This window comes from Camellia sinensis, chromosome 10, assembly GCF_055761805.1.
Source record: "Camellia sinensis isolate YWXY chromosome 10, ASM5576180v1, whole genome shotgun sequence".
Classification (NCBI taxonomy): Eukaryota; Viridiplantae; Streptophyta; class Magnoliopsida; order Ericales; family Theaceae; genus Camellia; species Camellia sinensis.
Window position 1 is genome coordinate 103,438,364 of NC_138970.1, and position 25,470 is coordinate 103,463,833.

Genomic DNA, 25,470 nt, shown 5'->3' on the forward strand with positions numbered 1-25,470 from the left:
AAAGTGTTTTGAGACCTAACTGCAATTATTCGTTTAGTCGGCTGGGAAAACAGAAGAGAAGGTTTTTAAGCTTAAAAAAAACGCTAGTGAAAGTGAGCGAAGATGGAGAAATTGGAGACTTAACCCAAACATCATTAGTGTGTGTTTTTTATCTTATCTCCATCCTCATTCATTACAACGGTATTTTCTTTCCCTCTCTATTTTATTTATGGATTTGATTTATAAGGTGAACTGAACCAGACTTGGCCTAGTGAAATCTTTTAATAAACTCTTATTGGTAAAAAACCTTGTTTAATGATTGTTACGATCTCAACTATCTAGTCCAGTTGAATCCATTTGCTTTATTTATTTAGTTAGTTAGTTTTCATGGAACCATATTTATCTTAATTTTTTGAAATTAATTGTGGAACTATATCATATTTCTGAACCTTTTCTTATGGACAAAGGAAGAACTTTACTTTGGTTTTTTTTTTTTAATTTTTATAAAACATTATCATGCACAGCTTTAGTTTCACCAATTTTTTCATCTAATTTAATTTCAAATTTGAGTAAAAAACTAATTCTTTCATCAAAATCTTAAAATTCCCTACTTATCTCAAATTCTCTTCTTCATCAAATTTGATAAATAAAAATCATTTCCAATGCTTCATTTTTTAAATTTTTCGTCAAATTCAAATTTTATGAACGATTTGATGAGTTTTTAATTTGATACGAAGAATGACTCTCTTTGAACATTGGATAAAAGGATTATAGATGATATTTTAGCACTTTTTCATCAAATTAAATTTGACGAAAGTGTAGGAGAGGGTTCAAGAAAAGAGTTAGAAAATTCGAAGATCTTCGAAGATCCTTGAAGAACAACTTCGAATTCTCTAGAATATAGTGAGAGGCTTAGATTCTTCAATAATCTCAACTTAGGAACACAACAACAAAGGAGATGATGGAGATAAGAGATTGGGTGAAGAAGAAGGCAAAATGGCTAGAGAATAGAATAATGGCAAGGCTCTCCCAGGGATCTCCCACTTTCACTCTCAAGGTTGATAATGGAGAAGGGAAATTAGTTCTTTCCCAAGAGTTAAAAATCTCCAAAATCCATCCCTTGTAAAGCTATGGGTGGGTGCTATTTATAGGCACCTCATGATGTAGGATGGAGCCCATGTACAAGGCACATGGGGGATATTCTCTCTAACCACCTTGTCCGAGGAGGTGACCTCTCCGAGGAGGTGACTTCTCCGAGGAGGTGACTTCTCCGAGGATGAGAAAACCCCGAAGAGGAGATCACTCCCTCGGCGAACCCTTCTTCTTAGCCACACCTAACCAATGATCCCCAATCATCCCAAAGGGTCAGGGGTAGTCCCAGAGGACGTCCTGCCGCAAAATATTGCCGAGTCTCATGGACCCCCCGGGGTCGTGCCACCTCGACCCGGGTATAGGCTAGTTTAACCGAAGAGTGAATTTATCTCCACTCACCGTCCTCGGGATCGGGTCCTTTGTTCGGACTCCATTACGCCCATGGTTCTGGTACGTAGACCCCGGAAAGCTCCGAGCCCGCAAGTGTTCTGGGACTCATTAACGGAGCGACTTCTAGATTGCATCTGAATCCGTTCGAAGCCAAGTACTTCGGATCTCTAGATTCGTGGATCCGAATCCTTTCGAGTCCGAGTGCCTCGGATCTCTAGGCTTGTTTAATACCCTTTCGAGTCCGGGCCCGAGTAAGTCTCTAGGTTCGTGGATCCGAACCCTTTCGAGGCTTAGAGCGATTCAATCCGTTTGATGGCGATAAATCTGGGCCCACCGATTCTTGGACTTGCGATAAATTCGGGCCCACTAATCTTGGGCTATTGGGCTTAAATAATTTAGTGGGCTCAAATTAGCCCCTCTTACATTTGCCCCTTGCATGTATGAGAAATTTTAAATTTCTCAGACATGCATACTGTCACTTCTTCGACCCTGTTTCGCATCACGTTCCCCAAAAAAAAAAAAACATTTTGTCACGACAGAGCCTATGGATAAAGTTGATGACGCACTTCAATTTACAAAAAAAATTGACAAGCAAAAATTTAATTTTTTTGTACTTTTTTTTTTTTTTTTTTTTTTTTTTTTTTTTTTTTTTTTTTTTTTTTTTTTTTTTTAGGCTCACACGTGCCTTTGTTGTTTGGAAAGTGCCAAAACCCTAAGCCTCACCAAAATCTTTTACACAGCCGCCACACCTACTCTCTTTCTTTCTTTAACCCAGCTTTTCTTCTTCTTTAAGAAAAACTTGTTTCTACAATACCAGAGCCCATTTCGGCACACTTTCTCTGCTGCGATTTCACCACTTCCCAGCCTCTGCTGTCCAGCTCCGATTACGCACGTCGCCCTACTCAACGCGACGTGTGTGGCCACCGTTCAGCTTGTCGCCAACACAACAACTCGGCAGCGCACACTCACTCACGGCAGTCAGTACACTGCGTTGCTGTCCTGCTCCAGCCGCTGCTGCGCTACGGTTCGGCTCGCACCTGTGACCTCACTGCGCTACGGTTCGGCTCGCACCTGTGACCCAAGCCGCTGCTCACTGTCGGTGCTTCATTTCGGCCCAGCAACGCCACTTCAGAACTCCGAACAGAGCTCAGTCTTGCTCTGCCGAAGACCACCACTGTTTGTGTGTTACTTGTTACAGCCTTAGGTGCCGCAGCAGCCGCCTCAACCTGCGCTACTGTTCTTTGCTGCGCTGTTGTTCACTGATTATATTTGCTCCGAATACGCCAACACCGCGATCCTAGCCATCGCCCGTTCAGCTCGCCAACTTCAATGTTTGCTCACTCCGGCGCCACTTCATCACGATCTCGGTTTGTATTGTTCTTGGCCACTCTCTCTCATGGGTGTGGCCTTCAGATCTGTAAGTATTTTATCGAAACCCACTCTCGATCCTCTTGCTTTGATGAAATCTGAATTTCTTTTGATTTGGGCCTTTGAGATTTGTGGGCATTGTTTTATATCAATTTTGAATTTGAGATAACTGAAGCTTCCATTGAATCTTGACTTGCATATGAAATGAAATCCTGAAATTCATATTCTGGAGCTTCATTTTTGGTGGGCCTTGGTCTTCCTCTCAACTAATTTCATTTTTTTTTATTTTGCTACTTGAAAATCTGTAGACAAGTATATATATTGATTATATATATATATATATATATATTTTAGCTTCGAATCTGCTGGTGCTTGCTTTAGATTGAATCTGCTGGTGGTTCATTTTTTTTTTTTTTTTTTTACTTTGCTGCTTGACAAACTTTGGGCAAATATATATATATACATACTGATTATCATATATATATATTTTTTTGTTTAGAGCTCGGATTAACCACATTAGCCTTGGTTTGTGCACAATCAATCGCTGCTTCCGGCTTCAGTTTATCCGACGTCGACCACGCACGTTCGCCCTCTCAACGCAACGTGTGTGGTCTTGCCCAACCTAGCTCCACATCGCTGCTTCCGGCTTCAGCTTATCCGATGTTGACCACGCACGTTCGCCCTCTCAACGCAACGTGTGTGGTCTTGCCCAAGCCTAGCCCAGTCTTGTTGATTACAGTCTGTAAAGCCTCTCTGATTTCAGCTTAAATTTCCAGTATCGGCTTCGGACTTCACCTCTCTAACTGCCCAAATTTGTAAGTATGACATTCGACCCCCTCTTCCGAATATAAATATATTTAAATATATATAAATATATTTTTGTGGCAATGTAGAGGGCTCAAGCAATCTGATGAAAATAAAAATAAAATAAATAAATAAAAACTGAATCTGAATATGGACTCAATTTTTGTGGCAATCCCAATGATATATTTTTTTTTTAGCTCAAACACCGTGATTTTGGCCATATGGAAACATGCACTAGCACTTGAAACCTTATTGAGGTGCTTGGCTTGAACATAATTTGTTGAACTTTATCACCGAGGAAAGGCCGAATATAACTTGTTGACTAGTATTTGAGCTCCATTTTTGACATGGAGAGGGAAAACCCTGGACTTATGAATATGGACTTTGGAAAGGACATTCTTGTAATTTGCATAATGATCCATTGAATCTTGCTACTGATAAGCAATGTAATATACTTCGGATCTCGGGCCTGAAATTTACTATTGAACTTCACTCTGTCCAAATTTTGAACCCCGTATAAATTGGACCTTTAATATAGAACATAGTGACTTTAAGAAATTGACCCAATTGAACTTCATCATGAAGCGACCTATGACATTGCACCTCTTATTGATGATAGAAGACGAAAATCTATATGTTGATGATGCACCCATTGGTATTAAAATTTGTTGAGCTTGAAGAATATCCAAGAAAATGAATTGTTGATGACGTCCGAAGTTGAATTTGTTGATAAACCCATCATGTTGCATGTAACAATATTCTGAATTTTAATACGGTCAACTCTTTAATATTTATACAGGTTATTTCAGCCATATGTCTTCTCGAAAGAAACCCGTTGTCCCGGGGTCATCGGAACCGGCTCTCATGAAAGAGAGGGATGTACCTCCGGTATCTGAGTGGAGGAAATCTCCTTATTTTGGTCGGAAGGACCCCTTCTGGCGGGCGGCTACCTCTACCACTTCTCTTCTATCTCCGAAGGGGGCTCCATTATGTCTCACTGAGGACACTAACTCTGGCCAGGAGGCCCTCATTTCTCCTTCCTCGGTGCTACGCTTTCGGATTGAGCGGGGGGACTTTCCATACTGTTATCCTCAATTCAAGGCCTTCTCAAACCCTCCTTTCGGTTGGCAAGAGTGGGTCGATGATGTCCTCTCGGACAAGAGCCTCTGTCAACGGCTTCAGGAGGCTCGGCTATTGATCCCGGTGAAAATATCTAGATCTCTATCCATCCGTCGCAACAATGCTAGCCTGGAAGCCATGGCTCTTCGGTGGAGCACCGAGACACACACCTTTATACTTGGCCAGCACGAGATGGGGCCCACCCTTGAGGATGTGTTCATGTTGCTGCGTCTGGAAGTGACCGGCCCTGATGCCTTCGACCCTGAGCAGACACCCCCCGAAGATGATTCTTTGATCCAATCTCTGAAGCTAAATCTTCAAACTTGTGGTCGGTGGAGTTCTGTTTTTGATGGTTCAGCGAGGAGGACTAGTCGAGTAAGGACGGACCGTGCCTCCTATACTGCATGGATCCGTCACTTCTTCAAGGATCTTCAGCCCTTGGCCAGAGATGCTGACCCTGACTCTCGGGAGTATGAAGCCGGTCCGATGTATGGCTCCAGGCTCTATTTCTTGGGATTTCTGGCTTGCTTCCTTTCATTCTTCATTCTTCCGAGCACACCTCCGGATTCCCTCAATCCTTTCGTCTTCCCCTTGGCAGTCCGGCTCTTTAGAGGAGATCGGATCCCTTTGGCTCCCCTATTTCTTGGGAATCTCTACTATCGGCTGGATCTACTACATCGAGATATGGTTCGCTCCGTGGGTCGATATGAGCCTGTCTCCTTTATTCACAGCCAGTTCCTGCTATGTTTCTTCTTCGAGAGGTTCCCAAAATTTGCCCCTGCTCCGACTGTATTTGAGGCGGAAGTTCTTCGGGAGATAGTGGATAAAGATGGCATCCCCGTGCTCAATACTGATGGGTCTCGGACATTTGAGAAAGCGAAGTCTTGCCAGCCGTTGATTACACGGTGGTCACGTACCATTTCCACCTTATCCTTGAATACTCTGGTGGATGATCCCCGACGCTTTGTGGCACAGCCGTATGTATGCCCACCTGTGGGTGTGGCCACACCGCTTATCTATCATGGTTCCTCCCGCTCGGTGTCCTTTCCTTTGCCGAAGAACATCCCTGCACCCTTTGTTGATATGCTGATTATGATCCGTCCGAGTTCATTACCGGTGTGGCATGAGGAAGGCGTTGATAGTGCCGTTTATAGGCCTGACCGTGTAGCATGTCAATTCGGGTTTGATCAATGTGCCCCGGGGCCAGCACCTCATTTATTATCATTTTCAGAGAGCTACGGGCGCTTCAGTCGCCGGCTTATACACACCGTGCTTCCCATATCCGGCTCTTTGACGATGCCAGGCTTGAGCCGAGTAGGGGGTTTCACCCCCTCTTTCAGGCGGTATTGGCAGAAGAATATCGATGCGTTTATTGCATTTGTCCAGAGCAGACCGACCGTATGTTTGCCTCCGCCGATTTATAAGAAGGATTCTTCTCTTCGGCTACCCGAGAGCCGAAAATCTGACCACATGTACGAGGGTTTCTTCACTTCATCTGCTCCAACTGACCCTTCTGCTCGGGCATCTGCTTCTAGCTTGGCAATTACTTCTCCAGAGCCAGTCCCTTTGAATAAGGCCTCTGGTCCTCGGACGACCCGCCTTAAGAAGATGGCTCACAAGAGGACTTCTGATGCCAGTCCTTCCGCTCCTCGCCTTTCCAAAAGGCTTCGTGAGGTACCCGAAATTCTTGATTTGAAGCTACTTTCCTTCTTGCGACTATACCTTCTAAAATGAAAACTTTTATTTGCCCATGTTATGTAGGATCCTGCGGTTGTTGACGTTCTCGGTACCGTGGCTCCTGGCCATGCTGCCTCCCCCAGGCCGGACTCAGACTTGGACGACACCCTCCCTTTGTCTGCAAGACTTGTGAAGATGTGCACCCCTCGTATAGCAGTTATAGATGACGATGATGATGAGGCTGAGTCCTCCGATCATTTTTGTGACCTTATTCCACGCACGCGTCGTCATCGCCCTACCGTAGCTGAGGAGGAGCACTACCTTGGTGACGAGTTTGTTGGGGCTCACCGTTCTGATGTTGAGATTGCTGGAGGGACTGATGCCACAGAAATTGATGTCGCGGGCCATGCTTCTAGAGGCGATGTAGAGATGAGGTGCGCCTCTGGGAATGGTGTGGAGGTGGATGTGCTAGAGATCTCTGAGACTCGCTCTGGCACTTATGGTGATTCTCATCCTCCGGCCCTCCTTCCTTCTTCAGGGATGACTACTATTGTTCAGGCTTCATCAGACATTGAGATCGATCAGGTGGTCTCTACACGACCAAGTGACTTTGTTGATGCTAGGAGTCCTTCAGTTGCCCCTGCTTTGCATATTGATTCTCCCTCTGGTAATCTTTCTTTCTGAAGTTTGTCATTTACTTATATCTGTGAGAAATCTTTACTTAAATGACTTTCCTGTTCCCTACCTCTAATAAGGCCTTCTTATCTTTTCTTCAGTGTTAGCTGCTAACGGGGTCTTGCCTTCACCTACCTCAGACTCTGCTCCAGTGTTAGCTGCTACCGGGGTCCTGCCTTCACCTGCCTCGGACTCTGCTCCAGTGTTAGCTGCTACCGGGGTCCTGCCTTCACCTGCATCGGACTCTGCTCCAGTGTTAGCTGCTACCGGGGTCCTGCCTTCACCTGCCTCGGACTCTGCTCCAGTGTTAGCTGCTACCGGGGTCCCGTCTTCACCTGCCCCGGACTCTACTCCGACTCTCTTTGTAACTCCTCACGGTTCTCCTTCTCAAGGGGGAACACCTGCCTTTGAGACGACTGCTAGAGGTTCTTCATCGCCAGTGCCTTCAAATATTTTGGATTTGAATCTCAGTGATTTCCACATTGATAGTGATGCTTTTGGTCTTTCCCCTTATCGTTCGGCATTCTCAGGCTCGGGACCTCTGCCGGGAGTTACCCCTCCGGGTGGTTCATCTAACCCGATAGACATTGGGGAGATTCCTGAGACTAGCAGCTTTCCGGCCCCAATTCCTCCTTCAGCTTCTGGCAAAGTATCATTTCTCCATTATTGGGTAGCTCCTGAGTTTGCTTCAGTTCTACAGCTTGTGCATTCAAGTTACCCGGAGACCTTTGCTTCATTTGCTTGCCAGTGTCCACTCATTCAGACTGCTCTTCTCGAGTCTTTTGCCACTATCTTATATAGCTTGGACACGCAACGGTTGTGTGACCTTAATGGAAAAGTAGTCGAGACGGCGTATCAGGGGATCTCTGACATGGAGCGTCACCAAGTGGACTTATCATGGCTTCGGAAGCGCCTGGATATAGCTTCGAACGCCAGTCATCGGCTGGAACTTATGTCTGTGCTTGCCTCTTATCGCACCTCTATAGATGAGACAAAGGTAACTCTTCGTGAACTTGAGTCGGGTTATGCTCGGGCCTTGGAGACTTTAGAGGCACACTCTACTGTTTGTCCTCCAGATGTAGATGTGACGGGCAGCTTCTTCGAAGGTGTCTTTAGGAAAGATTGAGTTTTTTTTTTATCATTACTTTCTTGCCCCTTTCGATAAAAATGTTTTATCTAGGACAATGCAATGAAATGACAAAATTTTTGTTGTTTGGATATTTTCGCATTGTTTTCTCATTCTACTTGATAAAATATTTATTTCGAATGATAGAACAATCATATGCACATGTTTATAAAAGCTGAAATATTCTCATTAGTTCTTCCACTTTCTTGACAAAAGCATAATAGATTCACTGTAAGTGATGGGATAAAACATACACCATAGAGAAAACCAGCTTCTTCATAACGCAAGGGAAATACAACCTTTAGACAAAGTAAGAAAGTGAAAATGAATTTCAACATAGATGAGTCCAACTATGGGTAGTAATGCTTGATAAACTTTGCATTGAGCGGGCCAGTTCGGAAGCCGTCTTCAACCCTTACAAGTTTGTAGTACCCGCTTGAGCTTGCCTGAACCACCTTGTAGGGCCCTTCCCATTTTGGAGAAAACTTGGGTAAAGGCTGTCCTCGCATGATTGGGTCTACAATCTTCCATACTAGATCACCTTCTTCAAACTTCCTTGGTACCACAGTCTGGTTATAGGCTCGGGCGATGGACTCATGATACCTTTCCATGACTTTTGCAGCTCTGTCATGCTTTTCCTCTAATGCTTCCAATCTGGTGGTTCGAGGCTCCAATACCATTCCCGAGGCGAGAGCCATTCGAGCAGATGGCGTTTCCAACTCTATAGGTAACACTGCCTCGGACCCATACACAAGGGAGTAAGGAGTTGCTTGAGTTGGCTTTCTCTTCGCAGTGCGATACGCCCATAGGGCTACTATCAACTGTTCGGACCAAGTCCCCCCAAACTCATCCATCATCTTGCTCAGAATCCTTATCAGTGTCTTGTTTGTGGCTTCCGCCTGCCCGTTCCCTTTTGGATAGTAGGGTGTGGATTTGTGATGCTTCACTTGGTAAGTCTCTAGGAGGCTCTTCACATCTTTGTTTATGAAGGGAGTGCCGTTATCCGAGAGGATGGTGTTTGGTACTCCAAATCGGCAAATGATATTCTCCTTGATGAAGTTCGCAACTGCAGGCCCCGTAGCGTTCTTCAGAGGAATTGCTTCGACCCACTTTGTACTCAATTCTGTGGCTGCGAGAATCCACTTGTACCCCTTAGAAGATGTGGAGATGGGCCCTATCAGATCAAAAGCCCAGGTATGGAACGGCCATGGCGTTCGGATACTATGCAGGTCTACAGCTGGAGCATGGATCAAATTTCCGTGTTTCTGACAAGTCTGGCACCTCTTCACGTGATGGGATGCATCTGACTCCATGGTCGGCCAGTAATACCCAAGGTGTATAAGTTGCTCGAACAGCCGAGCCCCTCCTTGATGTTCAATCTCGTGGGCTCTTCCGAGGACTAGATCTGACTCCTCCTTGGAGAGACATCTCAGGGGAGTGCCCTCAATACTTCTTCTATACAGCTTGTCCTGGTCAAGAAAGTACCGCCTCGCTCTCCTCTTGAGGTGTGCAATGTCCCTCGGGCTCTCAGGTAGTGTTCCCTCTTTGAGATAGTCAATGTAGACTTGCCTCCAGTCAGGGGTATCAATTTCAAAGCAACTCTCATCCTCCCGGATGTATGACTGACACTTGGGGCATTCCCTCTGTAATTGATTTGAGTCCTTTTCCATCTCGGGCCAATAATAACCTTGTCTTTGGATTCTTCTATACAGACTGATATCCCCATCCCCGCAAGACTTTTCATGGATCTGTTGTAGCCGGAAGCTTGCTTCTTGTTGGCCAATACACCGGGCTAGGAATCCGGTACCTCCTCGGAAGTAAAGTTCACCTTGAATAATTGTGAATTGGGCGAGCTTGGCCATAGTCAGTTTTCCAACTTTGCTTCTGAGTTGCTCGAGGACTTCTCCTCTCCAGTCCTCCGGAAGGCCTTTGTCTTCGGGTATTATTGAAGGTTCTGTTCTCTTCTTGATAACAATTGTTGCCTCTTCCTCTGGAATGTCAACTCTTGCCCCTAATGTTGCGAGGGCATCTGAAAACTTGTTGTCGGAGCGAGGCACATGCTCTATTTCGACCTTCTGAAATTTGTCAAGAAGCCTTTGGACTGTTGTTCGATATGTGGCCAAGGCAGGCTCCTTTAAGACGAACTGTCCTGAAACTTGCTTCACTATCAGCTTTGAGTCCCCCCGGATCCGAATCTTCTTGATACTGTGCTTCTCAGCTGCTATCAAGCCTAAAATAAGAGCCTCATACTCGGCTTCGTTATTCGAACAATGGAAATCCAGTTTATAAGACAAATATAACTTTTCCCCACTTTTGCTTGTAAGGACTATCCCGGTTCCTCCCTTCCCTCCGGCTGCTGCTCCGTCAAAGCTCAATGTCCAGAAGCTTTCCTCGGAAGCCATAGCTGCGTGCACCTCTCCTCTTAATTCTTCATTCACTGGTTCATAGTCACCACTTGGAAATTGGGCAAGGAGATCAGCTAAGGCTTGGCTTTTGATCGCCTTGGGGGCTACACATGTGATCTCGAATTCACCCAATGCTAACAACCATCTTGCCACCTTCCCGGTTAGAGCAGGCTTGCTGAGGAGGTATCGGATTGGATCACTTCTAGTAACAATCTGAATCTGATGTGCTAGGAAGTAATGTCTGAGCTTTTGGGCAGTGAATACCAAAGCTAAACAATGTCTCTCTACTGGAGTATATCGGACTTCTGCTCCTCGAATCTTCCGACTGATGTAATACACCGGGCGTTCTACTCCATCTACATCTTGGACCAATAATGCCCCTATGGACTTGGGGGTTGAAGTTAGGTACAACATTAGAGGCACCCCGGGCTGCGGGGCTATCATGGTCTGAGGCGAGGTCAAGGCCGCCTTGATTCTCTCAAAGGCCTTTTGGTGCTCTTGGTTCCACTCGAACTTGGCATCTCCTTTTAACAAAGAGCCGAAAGGCGCAGAGATCTCTGCCAGTGCTGGGATAAACCTCCGAATATAAGACACCTTCCCGAGGAACTTCTTTAACTCCTTCTGAGAATGCGGGGGAGGCATTGCTCTGATAGATTTGACCTTGTCTTCATCTGCCTCGATACCATGCCTATGTACAAGAAACCCGAGGAACTTCCCGGCCGTCACCCCGAAAGCACATTTGAGAGGATTCATTCTCATTTTGAATTTCTGGCACCTCTTGAATACCTTCTCAAGGTCTCGGAGATGGTCTTCTTCTTTCTTGGATTTCACCACTAGATCATCAACATAATCTTCCACCTCATGATGGATCATGTCATGAAAGATTGCAGTCATAGCCCTTTGGTAAGTTGCACCGGCATTTTTGAGTCCGAAAGGCATGACTGTATAGAAGAAGTTTCCGAGAGGTGTTCTAAAAGCGGTCTTTTCTGCATCCTCTTCAGCCATCTTAATCTGATTGTATCCACTGAATCCATCCATGAATGAGAACATCTGGTGTCCCGAGGTAGTATCCACGAGGGTGTCGATGTGAGGAAGAGGGAATTCATCCTTCGGGCAAGATTTGTTCAAATCTCGAAAGTCTACACATACTCTGATTTGGCCATTCTTCTTCTTTACTGGCACGATGTTTGCTAACCACGTGGGGTACTGTATTGGCCGGATGAAACCAGCCTGTTGAAGTTTTTCAATCTCCTTCTTAATCTTCTCTTCGAGATCTGGATGATATTTTCGAGCAGCTTGCTTAATTGGCTTGGAGTTTGGGAACACATCAAGATAGTGGGAGACTAGGTCAGGATCTAGTCCGGGCATTTCCTTATATGACCAAGCAAACACATCTGAGTATCGGCTTATCAACTTTAACAACTGTTCCCGCTTCTCTGGGCTAAGGCTCGAACTTACGAATACCGGCCTCGGTGCATCTTGTCCATCACTCAGATCTATTTCGATAAGTTGTTCAGGCTGAGGCTTCGGCCCATCTTGCATACATTCTGGAGCCACTTCAGGCTTTATTACTATATCATTGTCAGGAGGCTCTTCTTTTGACTCGGAGTCGGTGACTGAAGAAACCGACTCCCCGCGCCTTCATAAATAATACACCATCTTGCCTCCTTCTCGAACTTTCATCACCTTCCGAGGAATAGGCGGACTTTCTGGTCTAGACATCGCCCGCTTACTTGATTCTGTCATCGGCTCCTTGTCATCTTTGATATCCTCCCAACGAGGAATTTTGACCCCTCGAGGCTTAGAGGTGGTGGGAACTTCTTCGACAGCCAGTTCGGTGAAGTAGATGGCATCAGAATAATGAGCTTCATGGATCTCGAAAGGCCTTTCTGTAGCCTGAATTGTCACCGTCTTCTTTCCCCATTTAGCCTTAACACACTGATGATAACTCGATGGTACAGCCCCATATCTATGCATCCAGGTCCTCCCTAGAATGATGTGATAATTTGCCTCAGAATCGATAATATGGAACTTGGTGGCCGAGCGAATCTCTCCAACGGCTAAATCAACAGTTACGCATCCGATAGTAACTCTCCTTTCTCCACCGAAGCCAGTGATGACTATCGGCTGCTTCACAATGCGTTCTTCAGAGATTCCGGCTTTTTCTAGAGTAGCGCGAGTCATAATGTTGATAGAGGCTCCACTATCTAGAAAGGCCCTTTTGAACTCAACCCCGTTAATAAAAACAGTCACATAAAGCGGGCGATTGTGAGAAAAAGGATACTTCCGATCAGCCTCGGAGAAAGTAATGGCACTAGATTGCTCTTTTGCCTTCCTCGGGATAGACCCTTCAGTCGACATGCATTCCTCATGGTGTGCCTCGGCTATATTAATGATAGACTTGGTGATTTCCGTTCTTGCCTCCCTGGAAAGTCCAAGCTGGTCAAAGAACTGCTTGAACTTTACACAGTCTTGCAGGGTTTTGGCATAGTGATCCGGATCTTTTTCCACTCTTGGAGGCTCGTAGTTAACCATCTCCTCGGTCTCCTCAAAATAAGATGCCACATAAACATGGTGTCCTCCTCTTCCATAGCATTCTTCTCCTCCTTCTGGATCAAAGGGATCTTCGCCATGAGTCATAAATGTTCTGCCCTCTGGATCGAGAGCACTTCCATAGTAAACTTGTTCACCCTCTGGCTCGAGGATGTCGTCCAGATAACAGTCATCGTCATCGAGATTAGCGATAGCCTCGATCATTGGGCCTTCATAAGCTATCATAGAAACATTCTTGCCCTTGTCTCGGTGTTGAGGATATGGTTGTTCTCGGATGTCTTGAGTCCCTCGCTTTTTGAACCTCAATTCGTCTGCCTCGACTTTATCTCTGAAGATTTTCCTGAGAGTCCAACACTTCTCTGTCGGATGTTTCAATGTACGATGGTAGACACAAAATTCAGGGCTCTCACGGTCCTTTTTTGATGGCATTTCTTCAACATAAGGCAATTTTAGCTCTCCGTCAGCCACCCATTCCTTAACTAGAGCTTTCACTTCTTCGATTCCACATGGATAAGAAACATTCCCCTTTTCACCATTATATTGCTTTCTTTTCTGGCCCCTATGACCTCCTCCTTGTGAATTTCGGGTATCCGGGGCAGAGGCAGCAGCAACGATAGGTCCACGAGATGACTTGAAACTAGTCTTGTAACTGGCTTTAAATCCGGACTCCTGAGCCTGAGGGATGCTAATGTTCCGAGCTGCTTCTATTAATGCCGAGAAGGTGGGTAGCTTGTGGTTAACTAGAAACATTTTGTACCTGCTCAATGCCCCTTCTAGACAAATTTGAACCAGATAACTCTCCTCAACTGCTTCATGACAATCCACGGCCTTGTCCTGAAACCTTTTGACGTAGTCAAGGATCTCTTCACTTTCTTGTTGCTTCTCTTTACACAATGTAAGTGTGGTCACCTTCTCCGCCACTTGAAAGAACTTGGAGTGGAATTTGTTAACCATTTCCTCCCAACTTCGGACAGAGTTTGGGGCCAAATTAACATACCAACTATATGCTCGGTCGGTGAGGGACTTAGAGAATTCTCTCAGTCGGAGGACGTGGTTTGAACCATGAATACCTAGAGTCTCGATGAACCGCACAACATGTTCTCGGGCATTTCCTTGTTTGCCGTCGAACTTGATGAACTTCGGCACTGTATACCCCTCAGGGTATGGATAGCTCAGCATCTCAATGGGGTAAGGCGGCTTGACGTCTGGATCAGGCAAAGAGGGTAAGGTCCTCTTGCCCCGTTCGAGATCGAACATGGCCTGCACATCGGCGAGAGTGAGAAACTGTTGAGGGAGAGAGTTTGATGGTGGTATTCCCGGGACTTGGCTTATGTACCCGAAGACTGAGCTAGGGGCGTCTTGGCCATTCTGGTGCTGCGAATTCATCATTGGTGAGGACATTTGACGATACTGGCCATCAGCGCCTATAGACAAGCCAGTCGGTGATGGGATATTGAATTGAGGCCCATAGAGTCCACCGCACGGCGCCGCTATACCGGGTTGTGCTTGCAGATTTGTTGTTGGCACCAAAGGAGGCCCGCTTGGTGCTTGGGTAACATTCACTGGTGGCGTAACAAGATTAGGTACGGGCATAGCTCCCTTTTGCGCCATCATGCTCCTTATGTTTTCCTGGACACCAGCAGTCGTTGGAGTGCCGTTCATTACACCAGAAACTCCCCTAGTCACCATTGGATCTTGGCTTGGCACGCCATGGAGACCGGGTGTGGGCAAACTGCTGCCGCCTACTGTGGTTTGAGCATGTGTTACTGTGGCCGTGTTGCCATGAGCCACAGGCTGATTGGGGCCTACTTCTCCTTGGATTTGATTTTGCGTTCCGGCGGGAATAACTCCACCAACAGTTTGATTTCCGTTTGGCGCCGGTGCAAAGTTAGAACTCATCACCATCATGGTGTGAGTGAGATTCTGAAGAGTGGTAAGAATCTCTTGTTGAGCATTTTGAAGTCCTTGAATGGCTTCAAGCAAAAGTGGTTGATCTGGAGCCGTGGTCCTGTCATCACCACCATTAGAGGATCCTTGTTGGTGAACTTCATCTTCTCCCGCCATCCTTGTTGGAGTTGTGTGGATTCCAGATCTCGTTGAGACCATTAACCAATCCGCCTCCCCAGCGGAGTCGCCAAAATGTAGGAGAGGGTTCAAGAAAAGAGTTAGAAAATTCGAAGATCTTCGAAGATCCTTGAAGAACAACTTCGAATTCTCTAGAATATAGTGAGAGGCTTAGATTCTTCAATAATCTCAACTTAGGAACACAACAACAAAGGAGATGATGGAGATAAGAGATTGGGTGAAGAAGAAGGCAAAATGGCTAGAGAATAGAATAATGGCAAGGCTCTCCCAGGGATCTCCCACTTTCACTCTCAAGGTTGATAATGGAGAAGGGAAATTAGTTCTTTCCCAAGAGTTAAAAATCTCCAAAATCCATCCCTTGTAAAGCTATGGGTGGGTGCTATTTATAGGCACCTCATGATGTAGGATGGAGCCCATGTACAAGGCACATGGGGGATATTCTCTCTAACCACCTTGTCCGAGGAGGTGACCTCTCCGAGGAGGTGACTTCTCCGAGGAGGTGACTTCTCCGAGGATGAGAAAACCCCGAAGAGGAGATCACTCCCTCGGCGAACCCTTCTTCTTAGCCACACCTAACCAATGATCCCCAATCATCCCAAAGGGTCAGGGGTAGTCCCAGAGGACGTCCTGCCGCAAAATATTGCCGAGTCTCATGGACCCCCCGGGGTCGTGCCACCTCGACCCGGGTATAGGCTAGTTTAACCGAAGAGTGAATTTATCTCCACTCACCGTCCTCGGGATCGGGTCCTTTGTTCGGACTCCATTACGCCCATGGTTCTGGTACGTAGACCCCGGAAAGCTCCGAGCCCGCAAGTGTTCTGGGACTCATTAACGGAGCGACTTCTAGATTGCATCTGAATCCGTTCGAAGCCAAGTACTTCGGATCTCTAGATTCGTGGATCCGAATCCTTTCGAGTCCGAGTGCCTCGGATCTCTAGGCTTGTTTAATACCCTTTCGAGTCCGGGCCCGAGTAAGTCTCTAGGTTCGTGGATCCGAACCCTTTCGAGGCTTAGAGCGATTCAATCCGTTTGATGGCGATAAATCTGGGCCCACCGATTCTTGGACTTGCGATAAATTCGGGCCCACTAATCTTGGGCTATTGGGCTTAAATAATTTAGTGGGCTCAAATTAGCCCCTCTTACAGAAAGAAAATGTGAAACGATTCGAGATGCTCTTGAGATGATTTTTGAGCACTGTTAAATTTGATGAAAGAAAAATTACGCAATTATCAAGAGAAGCAAATTAGCTCTCACGGTTCTTTCTCTTGGTCCCTTTGTTTTTTTCTCTTATTTTGGTTTCTCTCTCCTTGCTCAAGTTGGTCTTGTCATTTTTTCTTTCTACACACGCCCAAATATTTTGCAACCTACAATTGGCGTTGCGAATGTAATTTAGCTGTTAAAAAATGAAAGATCTATGTGGATAATGTTTTATCGATGAAGATAAATTATTGAGGATTTTTATTATCCCAATTCATGAGAGCCATTCAATTAATCCATAGAAGATGTGCCACGAAACAACACTTATTTGTGCTTGGCTCTTTTGTTCTTGTTCTTGGCTTCTTCATGAGCCAAAGGTGTGAGTTCTTTTAATCTGCTTGTTACACTTTTCTTTTTTTTTCTTTTTTTTTTTGACATGAATAAACAGAATTTTTAGCAACATATATTAAGTAAAAATCATTGCAATTACACAAGATCGTAATTCTTAAATAGAAACAACCCAAGTTTGGTGTTCCGTAGATGAAAATTGAGGAGTTATTCTATTAATTTTGGTGTTCCTTTAGTTTCCAGCTACTTTCAAGTTTTACGGTTACTAATCTAAGTATTTGCATAAATGTTTGGAAAAATTAATCTAGTATTTGCATAAGAAAAAGCATTACTGAATTTCACATACTTTGGCTTATAATATGATCTGGTGGTTGTCAAAAGATCGTGGATGTGATCAAATTGCTTACTTTGGCTCTTTTACCGACAACAATATAATAGTACTTTTTGTTTTGTTTTGATTTCATTTGATAATTGGTTTGTTATTGCACTTGAACATCTGAAACTTTTTGAACAATTTGTATAGCTAATTAACCTCAAAATATATAGCTTGAACTGATTAACTTTTATTCATATGTTGATATTGATAAAAAAAGATAGGTGTGTGATGGATCCAATTCCAACATTGTTAAGGATACTATGGGACATGTGGGATGTTCGAGTGCTAGTTCTCCTCAGTCTTGCTTTTCAAATCATTCTTTCCGTCATTAGCAACCGCAAGAAGTACATGTCGTCACTGTGGATCAATGTTGTCGTTTGGCTGGCCAACTTACTCGCTGATTGGGTAGCAATTGTTGCCCTTAGCAAGCTATCTAATGCCCTAGGTGATAACAATAACAATATATTTCCAGCAATATGGGCACCTCTGCTTTTGCTACATCTTGGTTGCCCAAATACCATAACAGCTTATTCTTTAGAAAACAGTCAGTTGTGGTTGAGGCACTTGATGGTACTAGGTGTTCAAGCTACTGTGGCAATTTATGTAATTCTTATGTCTTGGAGAAAATATTCTTGGTTTTCATATTTGTCACTCCTAGCATTCGTGGCTGGAATTATTTTTTATGTGGAGAGAGCGTGGTGGGTTCTCAAGTCAGCAAGTGATAACAACTTGGGAGACATTGTACCATTTAAAAAGCAAGCCGACATAAGTCTTGATGGTCAGGAACACAAGTATGTAAGAACTCTAGTCATGGCGCAGAAGTTGGTCGAACAATTTAAGCGTTATATAGAGAACTATGATATTGGTAGATTTGTTTTTAAATTTCCTTCTAATCAGCTGTCAACGAGGGTGCAATGGAGGGAAAAACTCATGAGTAATGATACATATTTTTGGGATGCATTGGAGGTCGAAATGGGACTTATGTATGATTTATTCTATGCAAAAGCATCCATAATGTATACCAAGCGAGGGTGTGTTATACGCTCCATCAGCTTTGTTTGTACTATGTCTGTGTTGGTAGGATCGTTTGGGGCTATATGTAGGAAAGAGAACTGGCATCGTGAGCACTACAACTACTCCATGATTGATGTCGCCATCACAGTAGTGTTGCTATTTGGAGCTCCAGCATTGGAGATTTAGACAATCATTGTAATTTTAGCCTTTGATTGGACAATACTTTGGCTAATTGAACACAAGAAAGGAGAATGGGTGATCCAACTGAGACAAGAATTCCCCTGGTTTTACAAACAAAAGAAATGGTCTAAGAAGGTAAGGCAATTTGACCTATTGGGTTTTTGCTTTAAACAAAATAAGCCTACTATGTTGTCGTGTAGACTTAAAGAAAAATTTGATAGGTACATGCATAAGACTCGTGGTTGTACCTCCTAATCTATATGACACGATTTTAAACTACGCTTATTATTGGAGTAGGCCAAGTGTAGTGAAACTAGATGAGGTTGCTCAAGCTACCTTAATATCCACCATGAAGGTCTTAGATCCTCATCTTCCAGTTTTTTACGAGCTAATCGTGATTGTTCACTTGGAAATAGAAATTTGCTACCATTTGGAGTTGAATATTACCGACCAACGAGGTGATAACTCCTCTAGACATGAAAAACAAATTATGGAAACATGCAGGACTTTGTCCCATTACATGATGTATCTACTCCTTATGTGCCCTTGGGCGTTGCCCATCAATCTTTCGGACACCGAGTTATAGGAAACTTGATCCATGATCTCAAAATGTTCATTAAGGATAAGGAGGATGTAAGCAGAGCTTGTGAATTGTTCAAAGATTATCCCATAACATTACGTCACCCCTACGATCTATGCCGATACTATTTGTTGTACAAAAATTTGTGAGAAACTTCTTGGGATGGGAAAGGCTGAGATCCTTGTGGTTGGGCATGCTGGGGTCTGCAGCAATTAAAGGGGACAAAAATTATCATCTTCAACAGCTTAGACAAGGAGGCCAGTTTCTCACTTTGTTTTGGTTCTTTATACCCCAATCTAATATATTGGATAGGATTGATGTCGCAAAAGTGGGCAGACAAATTAATAATCAGGTGACACAGCTTACTACAAGAAATATAGATAATTATGTAGCATAGAAATTATCCGTATAGGTGGTTATGTAATTATCACATAAATTATCTTTTTAATTTTTGTCCAATCGTTACAAGTTCATTAATGTATGATTAGTTACACCGATCAAGGGTGTCAATTCCGCTCTTTCAGATGATCGATATTTAACTGATCTTCGTATTTTCTCAATTTCCTTTTCTTTTCATTCTAGTTTTAATTTTTTCTTCCATAGTTTAATCATGTGAAACAAATGTACGTACGGTACTTTACATTAATGTTATTCATCTTGAATTATTAAGCCAACCATTATCTTGAAATCTAAGTTCTCTACTAGTTCAACACTGTTTCAAGGATGGAATTTGTCATCTGGAAAATAAAATGGTCTATTCCAGCAACATTAAGGGGGCTATATTTATGGTATGTTTCTGCACATATTTTCGGGATTGCTATGGTATGGTTATTTCAGTTCCTCTAACAAAAATAAGGCCTTGACACTCCTCACGTCTCTAAGAGTGAGTGAGTGAGTGAGTGAGTGAGTGAGAGCGAGAGTGAGTCTGTGAGTGTGAGTGGGAGAGAATGTGACTACCTGTGGCTGGAACATGGATATTGTTGGTAGTTTAAAAAGATTAGATAGGATGGAACCTTTCAATTTGTATATATCGTGCATACATGTTATGTAATTTTTTGGTGTTATAAACATTTGTTACTTTAGTTACAAATATTAGTATTGTAGCTTTGTTATTAGATTTTGTGGAATTTTTGTTAGGACTTTTTTTTCCAGTATCTCTAAGAGTGAGTGAGAGTAAGAGCGAGAGCGAGAGTTTGTGAGAGTGACTGAGAGAGAATGTGACTACGTATGGCTAGAGCAGGGATATTATTGATAGTTTAAAAAGATTAGATAAGATGAAATCTTTCAATTTGTATATATCGTGCATACATGTTATGTAATTTTTTGGTGTTACTCATGAACATTTGTTACTTTAGTTACAAATATTTGTATTGTGGCTTTGTTATTAGATTTTGTGAAATTTTTGTTGGGAATTTTTTCCAGTATCTGTAGGAGTGAGTGAGTGAGTGAGTGAGTGAGTGAGTGAGTGAAAGCGAAAGTGAGAGTTTGTGAGAGTGAGTAAGAGAGAATGTGACTACGTGTGGCTGGAACAGTGATATTATTGATAGTTAAAAAAGATTAGATAGGATGAAACCTTTCAATTTGTATGTATTGTACATACATGTTATGTAATCCTTTAGTGTTAGTTATGAACATATGTTACTTTAGTTACAAATATTTGTATTGTGGCTTTGTTATTAGATTTTGTGGAATTTTTGTTAGGACTTTTTTCCAGCATAAGTTATGAACATTTGTGGCATTAGACCACAACAAAAAGTCACAGCCTAATAAGACCATACAACGAATCTTTAATGTACACCTTGGTAACTAACAGTACACATATTTTTAAATTTTTACGGTACACTCCATGTGTATTTTAGGGAAATTGAAGTATCTATTATTGATAGTATCTTTCTTTTCTTTTCTTTTTTTATCAGCAAAATGAAAGGAAAATATTATTGATCAATTGAGTTAGAACAATCTAGCAAAATACAAAAATAGAAAGAAAAGGGGAAAGTGCGGACAAAATCATAGTTTACAAGCCTCATCATCTCAACTAGGTTGAAACCAAATAAAAAGCGAATCAAATGGAAGCACAAACCAAAACAACAAACAAACCAGAAAAGACCAACAAAAACAGGGCACCTAGTTTTTCATTCCATCAACAAAAAGGAGACGAGCAAAAACCATCCTTCTAGCTAGCCACAGCACAAACAATAGAAAGGGCTTGTTTGGGGCAACTCAAAAGTAGTTTTTTTTTTTTTTCAGGGAAAAAAATAATAATAAGAGAAGAAGCTAAGTTGTGCCAAACAGGGGTTGGTTTTTATTTTTTATTTTTTTTTTATTATTATTTTAAACTTCAACTTTCTTAGTCTTGTTTTTGCAAAAGTAAGAAAATGTGTATTTTTTTCTCATCTAATAACTTTTACTCACAACTACACAACAAAAAAATCACTTTTCAACCAAACACTCTACAAAAACACTATTACTAAAAGTTTTGTTTTGTTATCGGCCACTATTACTAAAACTTATAATTTATGTTTCACCAAACACATGTACAACTTCTACTTAAAATTGAAATCTAAAATCACACTAAAATCTAAAGTTCACTAAAATTGAAGTTAAGCATTCCCAAACACGTTAAGCATTCCCAAACACCTACAAATTATCATTCCAATGTCATAATAGAGATCTATTACCTGTGACCTGTCGCAACTCGAAGATGAACTCATTGATAGTGAAATCTTTTGTCTTCCATCCTTGCTTCACCCAAAAGGCGATTATGGTCTTCACAACTTCTGCTATTGATTCCCATTCAATTATCAGCTTATTATTGAAGATGCAATCATTCTTAACATTTCCCATATTGTCCGTAAGATGGCAAAAGGACCTCCAAAAGAAGCAACCATTCCCATATTGATAATATTTCTAAACTGCATAACTATCAATGTTACTCGTCATAAGCTGAGTCACTTGATTATTTATTTTTCTACACACTCGCGCAGTGTCAATTGTATCCAACATATTAGATTGCGGTATAAAGAACCACAAGAAAGTGAGAAAATCGCCTCCCTGTCTGAGTTGTTCAAGATGATTATTTTTTTGCCCCTTAATTGCTGCATAGCCCAGCATTCCTAACCACAAGGATTTCAGTGTTTCCCATCCCAAGAAATTTCTGACAAAATGTTGTGCAACAAGTAATATGCGGCGTAGATTTTTGGGGTCTTCGAATTGTATGGAATAATCTTTCAACCTTCCACAAGCTTCTTTTTCATTCTGTTCATCATTAAGAAACACTTTTAGCTCATGGATCAAGTTTGCCAACTCAGTGTCCGATAGAGCGATGGGCAATGCCGAAGGGCACATGAGGAGAAGATACATCATGTAATGCGACAAAGTTTTGCATGTTTCCTTAATTTGGTCACCACCTCCAAAGGAGTTCGCACCTTGTTGGGAAGTGTCATTCAAGTTCAAATGGTAACACATTTCTGTTGCCAAGTAAAAAATAACGATTAGCTCGTAAAAAGCTGGGAGTTGAGGATGTAAGACCATTACGGTGGATATTAAGCTAGCTTGAGCAATCTCATCTAGTCTTGGTACATTCGGACTACTCCAGTAATGAAAGTAGTCTAAAATCATCCTATATAGATTAGGAGGTACATCCACACAAGTCTGATGCATGTACCAATTAAACTTGTCTTCAAATCCCAAAGGTCTAAGTAGGCTTCTACTACAAGAAAACCTAGCAGACTCATTTTTTTTTAAGCAAAAACCAAGCAGGTCAAATTGCCCTACCTTCTTAGACCATTTCTTCTTTTGGTAAAACCAAGGGAATTTTTGTCTCAACTTGATCACCCATTCTCCTTTCATGTGCTCAATTAGCCAAAGCATTGTCCAATCAGAAGATAATATTACCATCACTGCATAAATCTCCAACACTAGAGCTCCTACAAGCAGCACCCCTGTGATGGTAACGTCAATTATGAAGTCATTGTAGTACTGCTTGTTATGTAACTTCTCTTTCCTGGATATTACCCAAAACAATCCTACCGACACACACATAGTACAAAAAAAACTGATGCAGCGCATAACACACCCACACTTGGTATAGATTATGGATACCTTTGTATAGAACAAATCGTACATAAGTCCCGTTTCAACCTCCAATGCATCCCAAAAATATGTTTCATCACTCATGAAATTGTCCCTCGATTGCATCCCATTGGACGACTGATTGGTAGGCAATTCGAAAAGAAATCTTCCAGTGTCGTAGTTCTCCATATAATGCTTAAATACCTTGACCAACTTATGGCCCATAACTAGAGCACTTACATATGTGTCCTCCACTGTTGTACGTCCATCAAGACTTGCAGCAATTAGATTATTATCAAACGGTACAATGTCGCCCGATTTGTCATTACTTGCTGACTTGAGAACCCACACTCTCTCTCCACACTTAATAATTCCAGCCACAAAAGCTAGGAGTGACAAATATGAAACCCAATAATTTTTTCTCCAAGAAAAAAAAATTACAAAGACTGCCACGGTAGCTTGAACGCCCAATACCAACAAGTGCCTCAACCACAACTGATTATCTTCCAATGAATAAGCTGTTATGGTATCTGGTCCACCAAGATGCAACAAAAGCAAGGATGCCCATATTGCCCCCATGACATTGTTACTGTCCTCAGCATCGTGATTCCATTTGGTACGAGAGAGATTGCCAAGTGCAAAAGTTGCTATCGAATCAGCAACTAAGTAGGCCAGCCAAACAAAGATGTTGATCCATTTCAATGACATGTACTTTCTGCGATTGCCAAAGATAAAAAGAATGATTTGTAAAGTGAGACTAATGAGAACTAGCACTCGAATATCCCACAGGTCCCATAGTCTCCTCAACCGTTCTAGAGTCGGACCCATCATACTCACCCTGCCTTCTTTATCAATATCAACCTACTGAGAAAAGTTATTTTTTGGTTAGACAACATGTTCCAAAAGCCTAAGCTGTCCAAGAATCAACCAACACAGCACAACAACAATAATAATTCTTAGTTTGAATCGAAAAAAAATAATAATAATTCTTAGTAATAAGCCTCATCTCATGCCAAACAGAATCAATTTAAGAGACGTACACAACAAACTCAGGCCAAGTTTGGGAAGACTAAAAAAGTGCACTTTTTGTCTTTTTGGACTAAAAAATTGAGGTTGAAAATATGGATGTTTGGGTTAACTTTTTGACTTTTTATTGAAAAATGTGTAATAAAAAATTGTAAAAATTAATTTGTAGGGAAAAATTTGAATTGGGAGTTGTGCAGCCGTAATTGTTGACTTTTGGTGAATAGTGTTAACTTTTTAACTTTTTGAGTAACTTTTTGACTTTTTGACTTTTTTTAAAGTCCCCAAACTTGGCCTCAGTCTAGGCAGTGTCAAGACTTCACATAGGTCCCAAAAGATACCGAAGGTTAATAGTAAGCTATCTGAACAAGAAAATCCAATTTGTATCATTGTGTTTTATCTGAAAGAAAAAATTCTAGAGGACTTTAAGGAATCTAGAATAGACTAGGTTGTGCCACTTGTTTCATCTTTTGCCTAGTAATATGGTCCCTTTCGTAATTTTTTTTATTTTATTTTATATTTTATATAATTCTACTTGCTTTATAGGAAAAAAAAGAGGTTACAATACATTGATGGTCCTTAAATATGCATTTTTTTGCCATTTTGGTCATTTAAAAGTTTCAATTTTGTTATTAAATTTTTAATTTGAGTCAATTTGGTTCAATTCCAAACAGACCATCTAAGTAATTAACAGAATAGTAATAAAATACACACATGGTCCTTAAAGTATATGTTTAGTTTATTTTGGTCCCTAAATTTTTTAATTTTGTCAATTTGATCTTGAAACATTCATGAAAAAAATAAAACATAATCTTACAATATTGATGGACGAAATTGACAAAATTAATATTTTAAGGACCAAAATAATACAAAACATATATTTTAGGGACTACAGTTGAAATTTATAGTTATTTCATTAACGATTTAAACGGCCGTTTGGAATTAGACTAGTCTGACTCAAATTAAAAACTTCAGCGACGAAATTGACAAATTAGAAAGTAGGTTAAAAGCTGACTTTTTGGTTTTTTTTTTTTTATAAAAAAAAAATGCAAAAAAATCGAGAGAACATGTGACCTAAATAAGCCAAAAAAGCCCAAAAAATTGCTTTTAACCATGTTTTCAAAACAAGCCAAAATTAAAATTTAAAGGGCTAACATAATATGCAACGCATACTTTAAAGACTATTAGTGTATTTTATATAAAAATAAAATTAAAAATATAAAAAATTGAAAGCTACAAAAAGCCTTCATGGTGCTCCACCTGCGCATGCAAGTATTTTTTTTGTTTTGTTTTGAACAGCACTTACGCATGCAAGTTGATCCACCTACTTAGCTGCTAAACCTAGTCAACCCAAAATGGGATCAAGGTTAAGCTCAATTCAAACTAGCTAGACCCTTAGACAAGATTG

At 42.0% G+C, this 25,470-nt stretch overlaps 3 protein-coding genes across 3 annotated transcripts; 2 read left to right on the forward strand and 1 right to left on the reverse strand.

Annotated features, from left to right (window-relative positions):
• The first annotated feature begins 3,918 nt into the window (after positions 1 to 3,918).
• LOC145801250 (uncharacterized) lies at positions 3,919 to 10,043 on the forward strand. The gene is made up of 3 exons (XM_082891991.1): positions 3,919 to 6,426; positions 6,514 to 7,096; positions 7,206 to 10,043. Exons 1-3 carry the CDS (start codon positions 4,447 to 4,449, stop codon positions 8,228 to 8,230), a joined length of 3,588 nt encoding a protein of 1,195 aa, XP_082748117.1. The 5' UTR covers positions 3,919 to 4,446; the 3' UTR covers positions 8,231 to 10,043.
• A 6,428-nt stretch (positions 10,044 to 16,471) lies between these two features.
• LOC114308634 (uncharacterized) lies at positions 16,472 to 20,287 on the forward strand. The gene is made up of 2 exons (XM_028254251.2): positions 16,472 to 16,847; positions 17,412 to 20,287. Exon 2 carries the CDS (start codon positions 17,423 to 17,425, stop codon positions 18,392 to 18,394), a length of 972 nt encoding a protein of 323 aa, XP_028110052.2. The 5' UTR covers positions 16,472 to 16,847; positions 17,412 to 17,422; the 3' UTR covers positions 18,395 to 20,287.
• Positions 20,288 to 21,875: 1,588 nt separating this feature from the next.
• On the reverse strand, positions 21,876 to 23,867 carry LOC145800609 (uncharacterized). Its single transcript, XM_082890316.1, has one exon. The coding sequence runs from the start codon at positions 23,865 to 23,867 to the stop codon at positions 21,876 to 21,878; it is 1,992 nt and encodes a 663-aa protein (XP_082746442.1).
• Between the last annotated feature and the right edge of the window lie 1,603 nt (positions 23,868 to 25,470).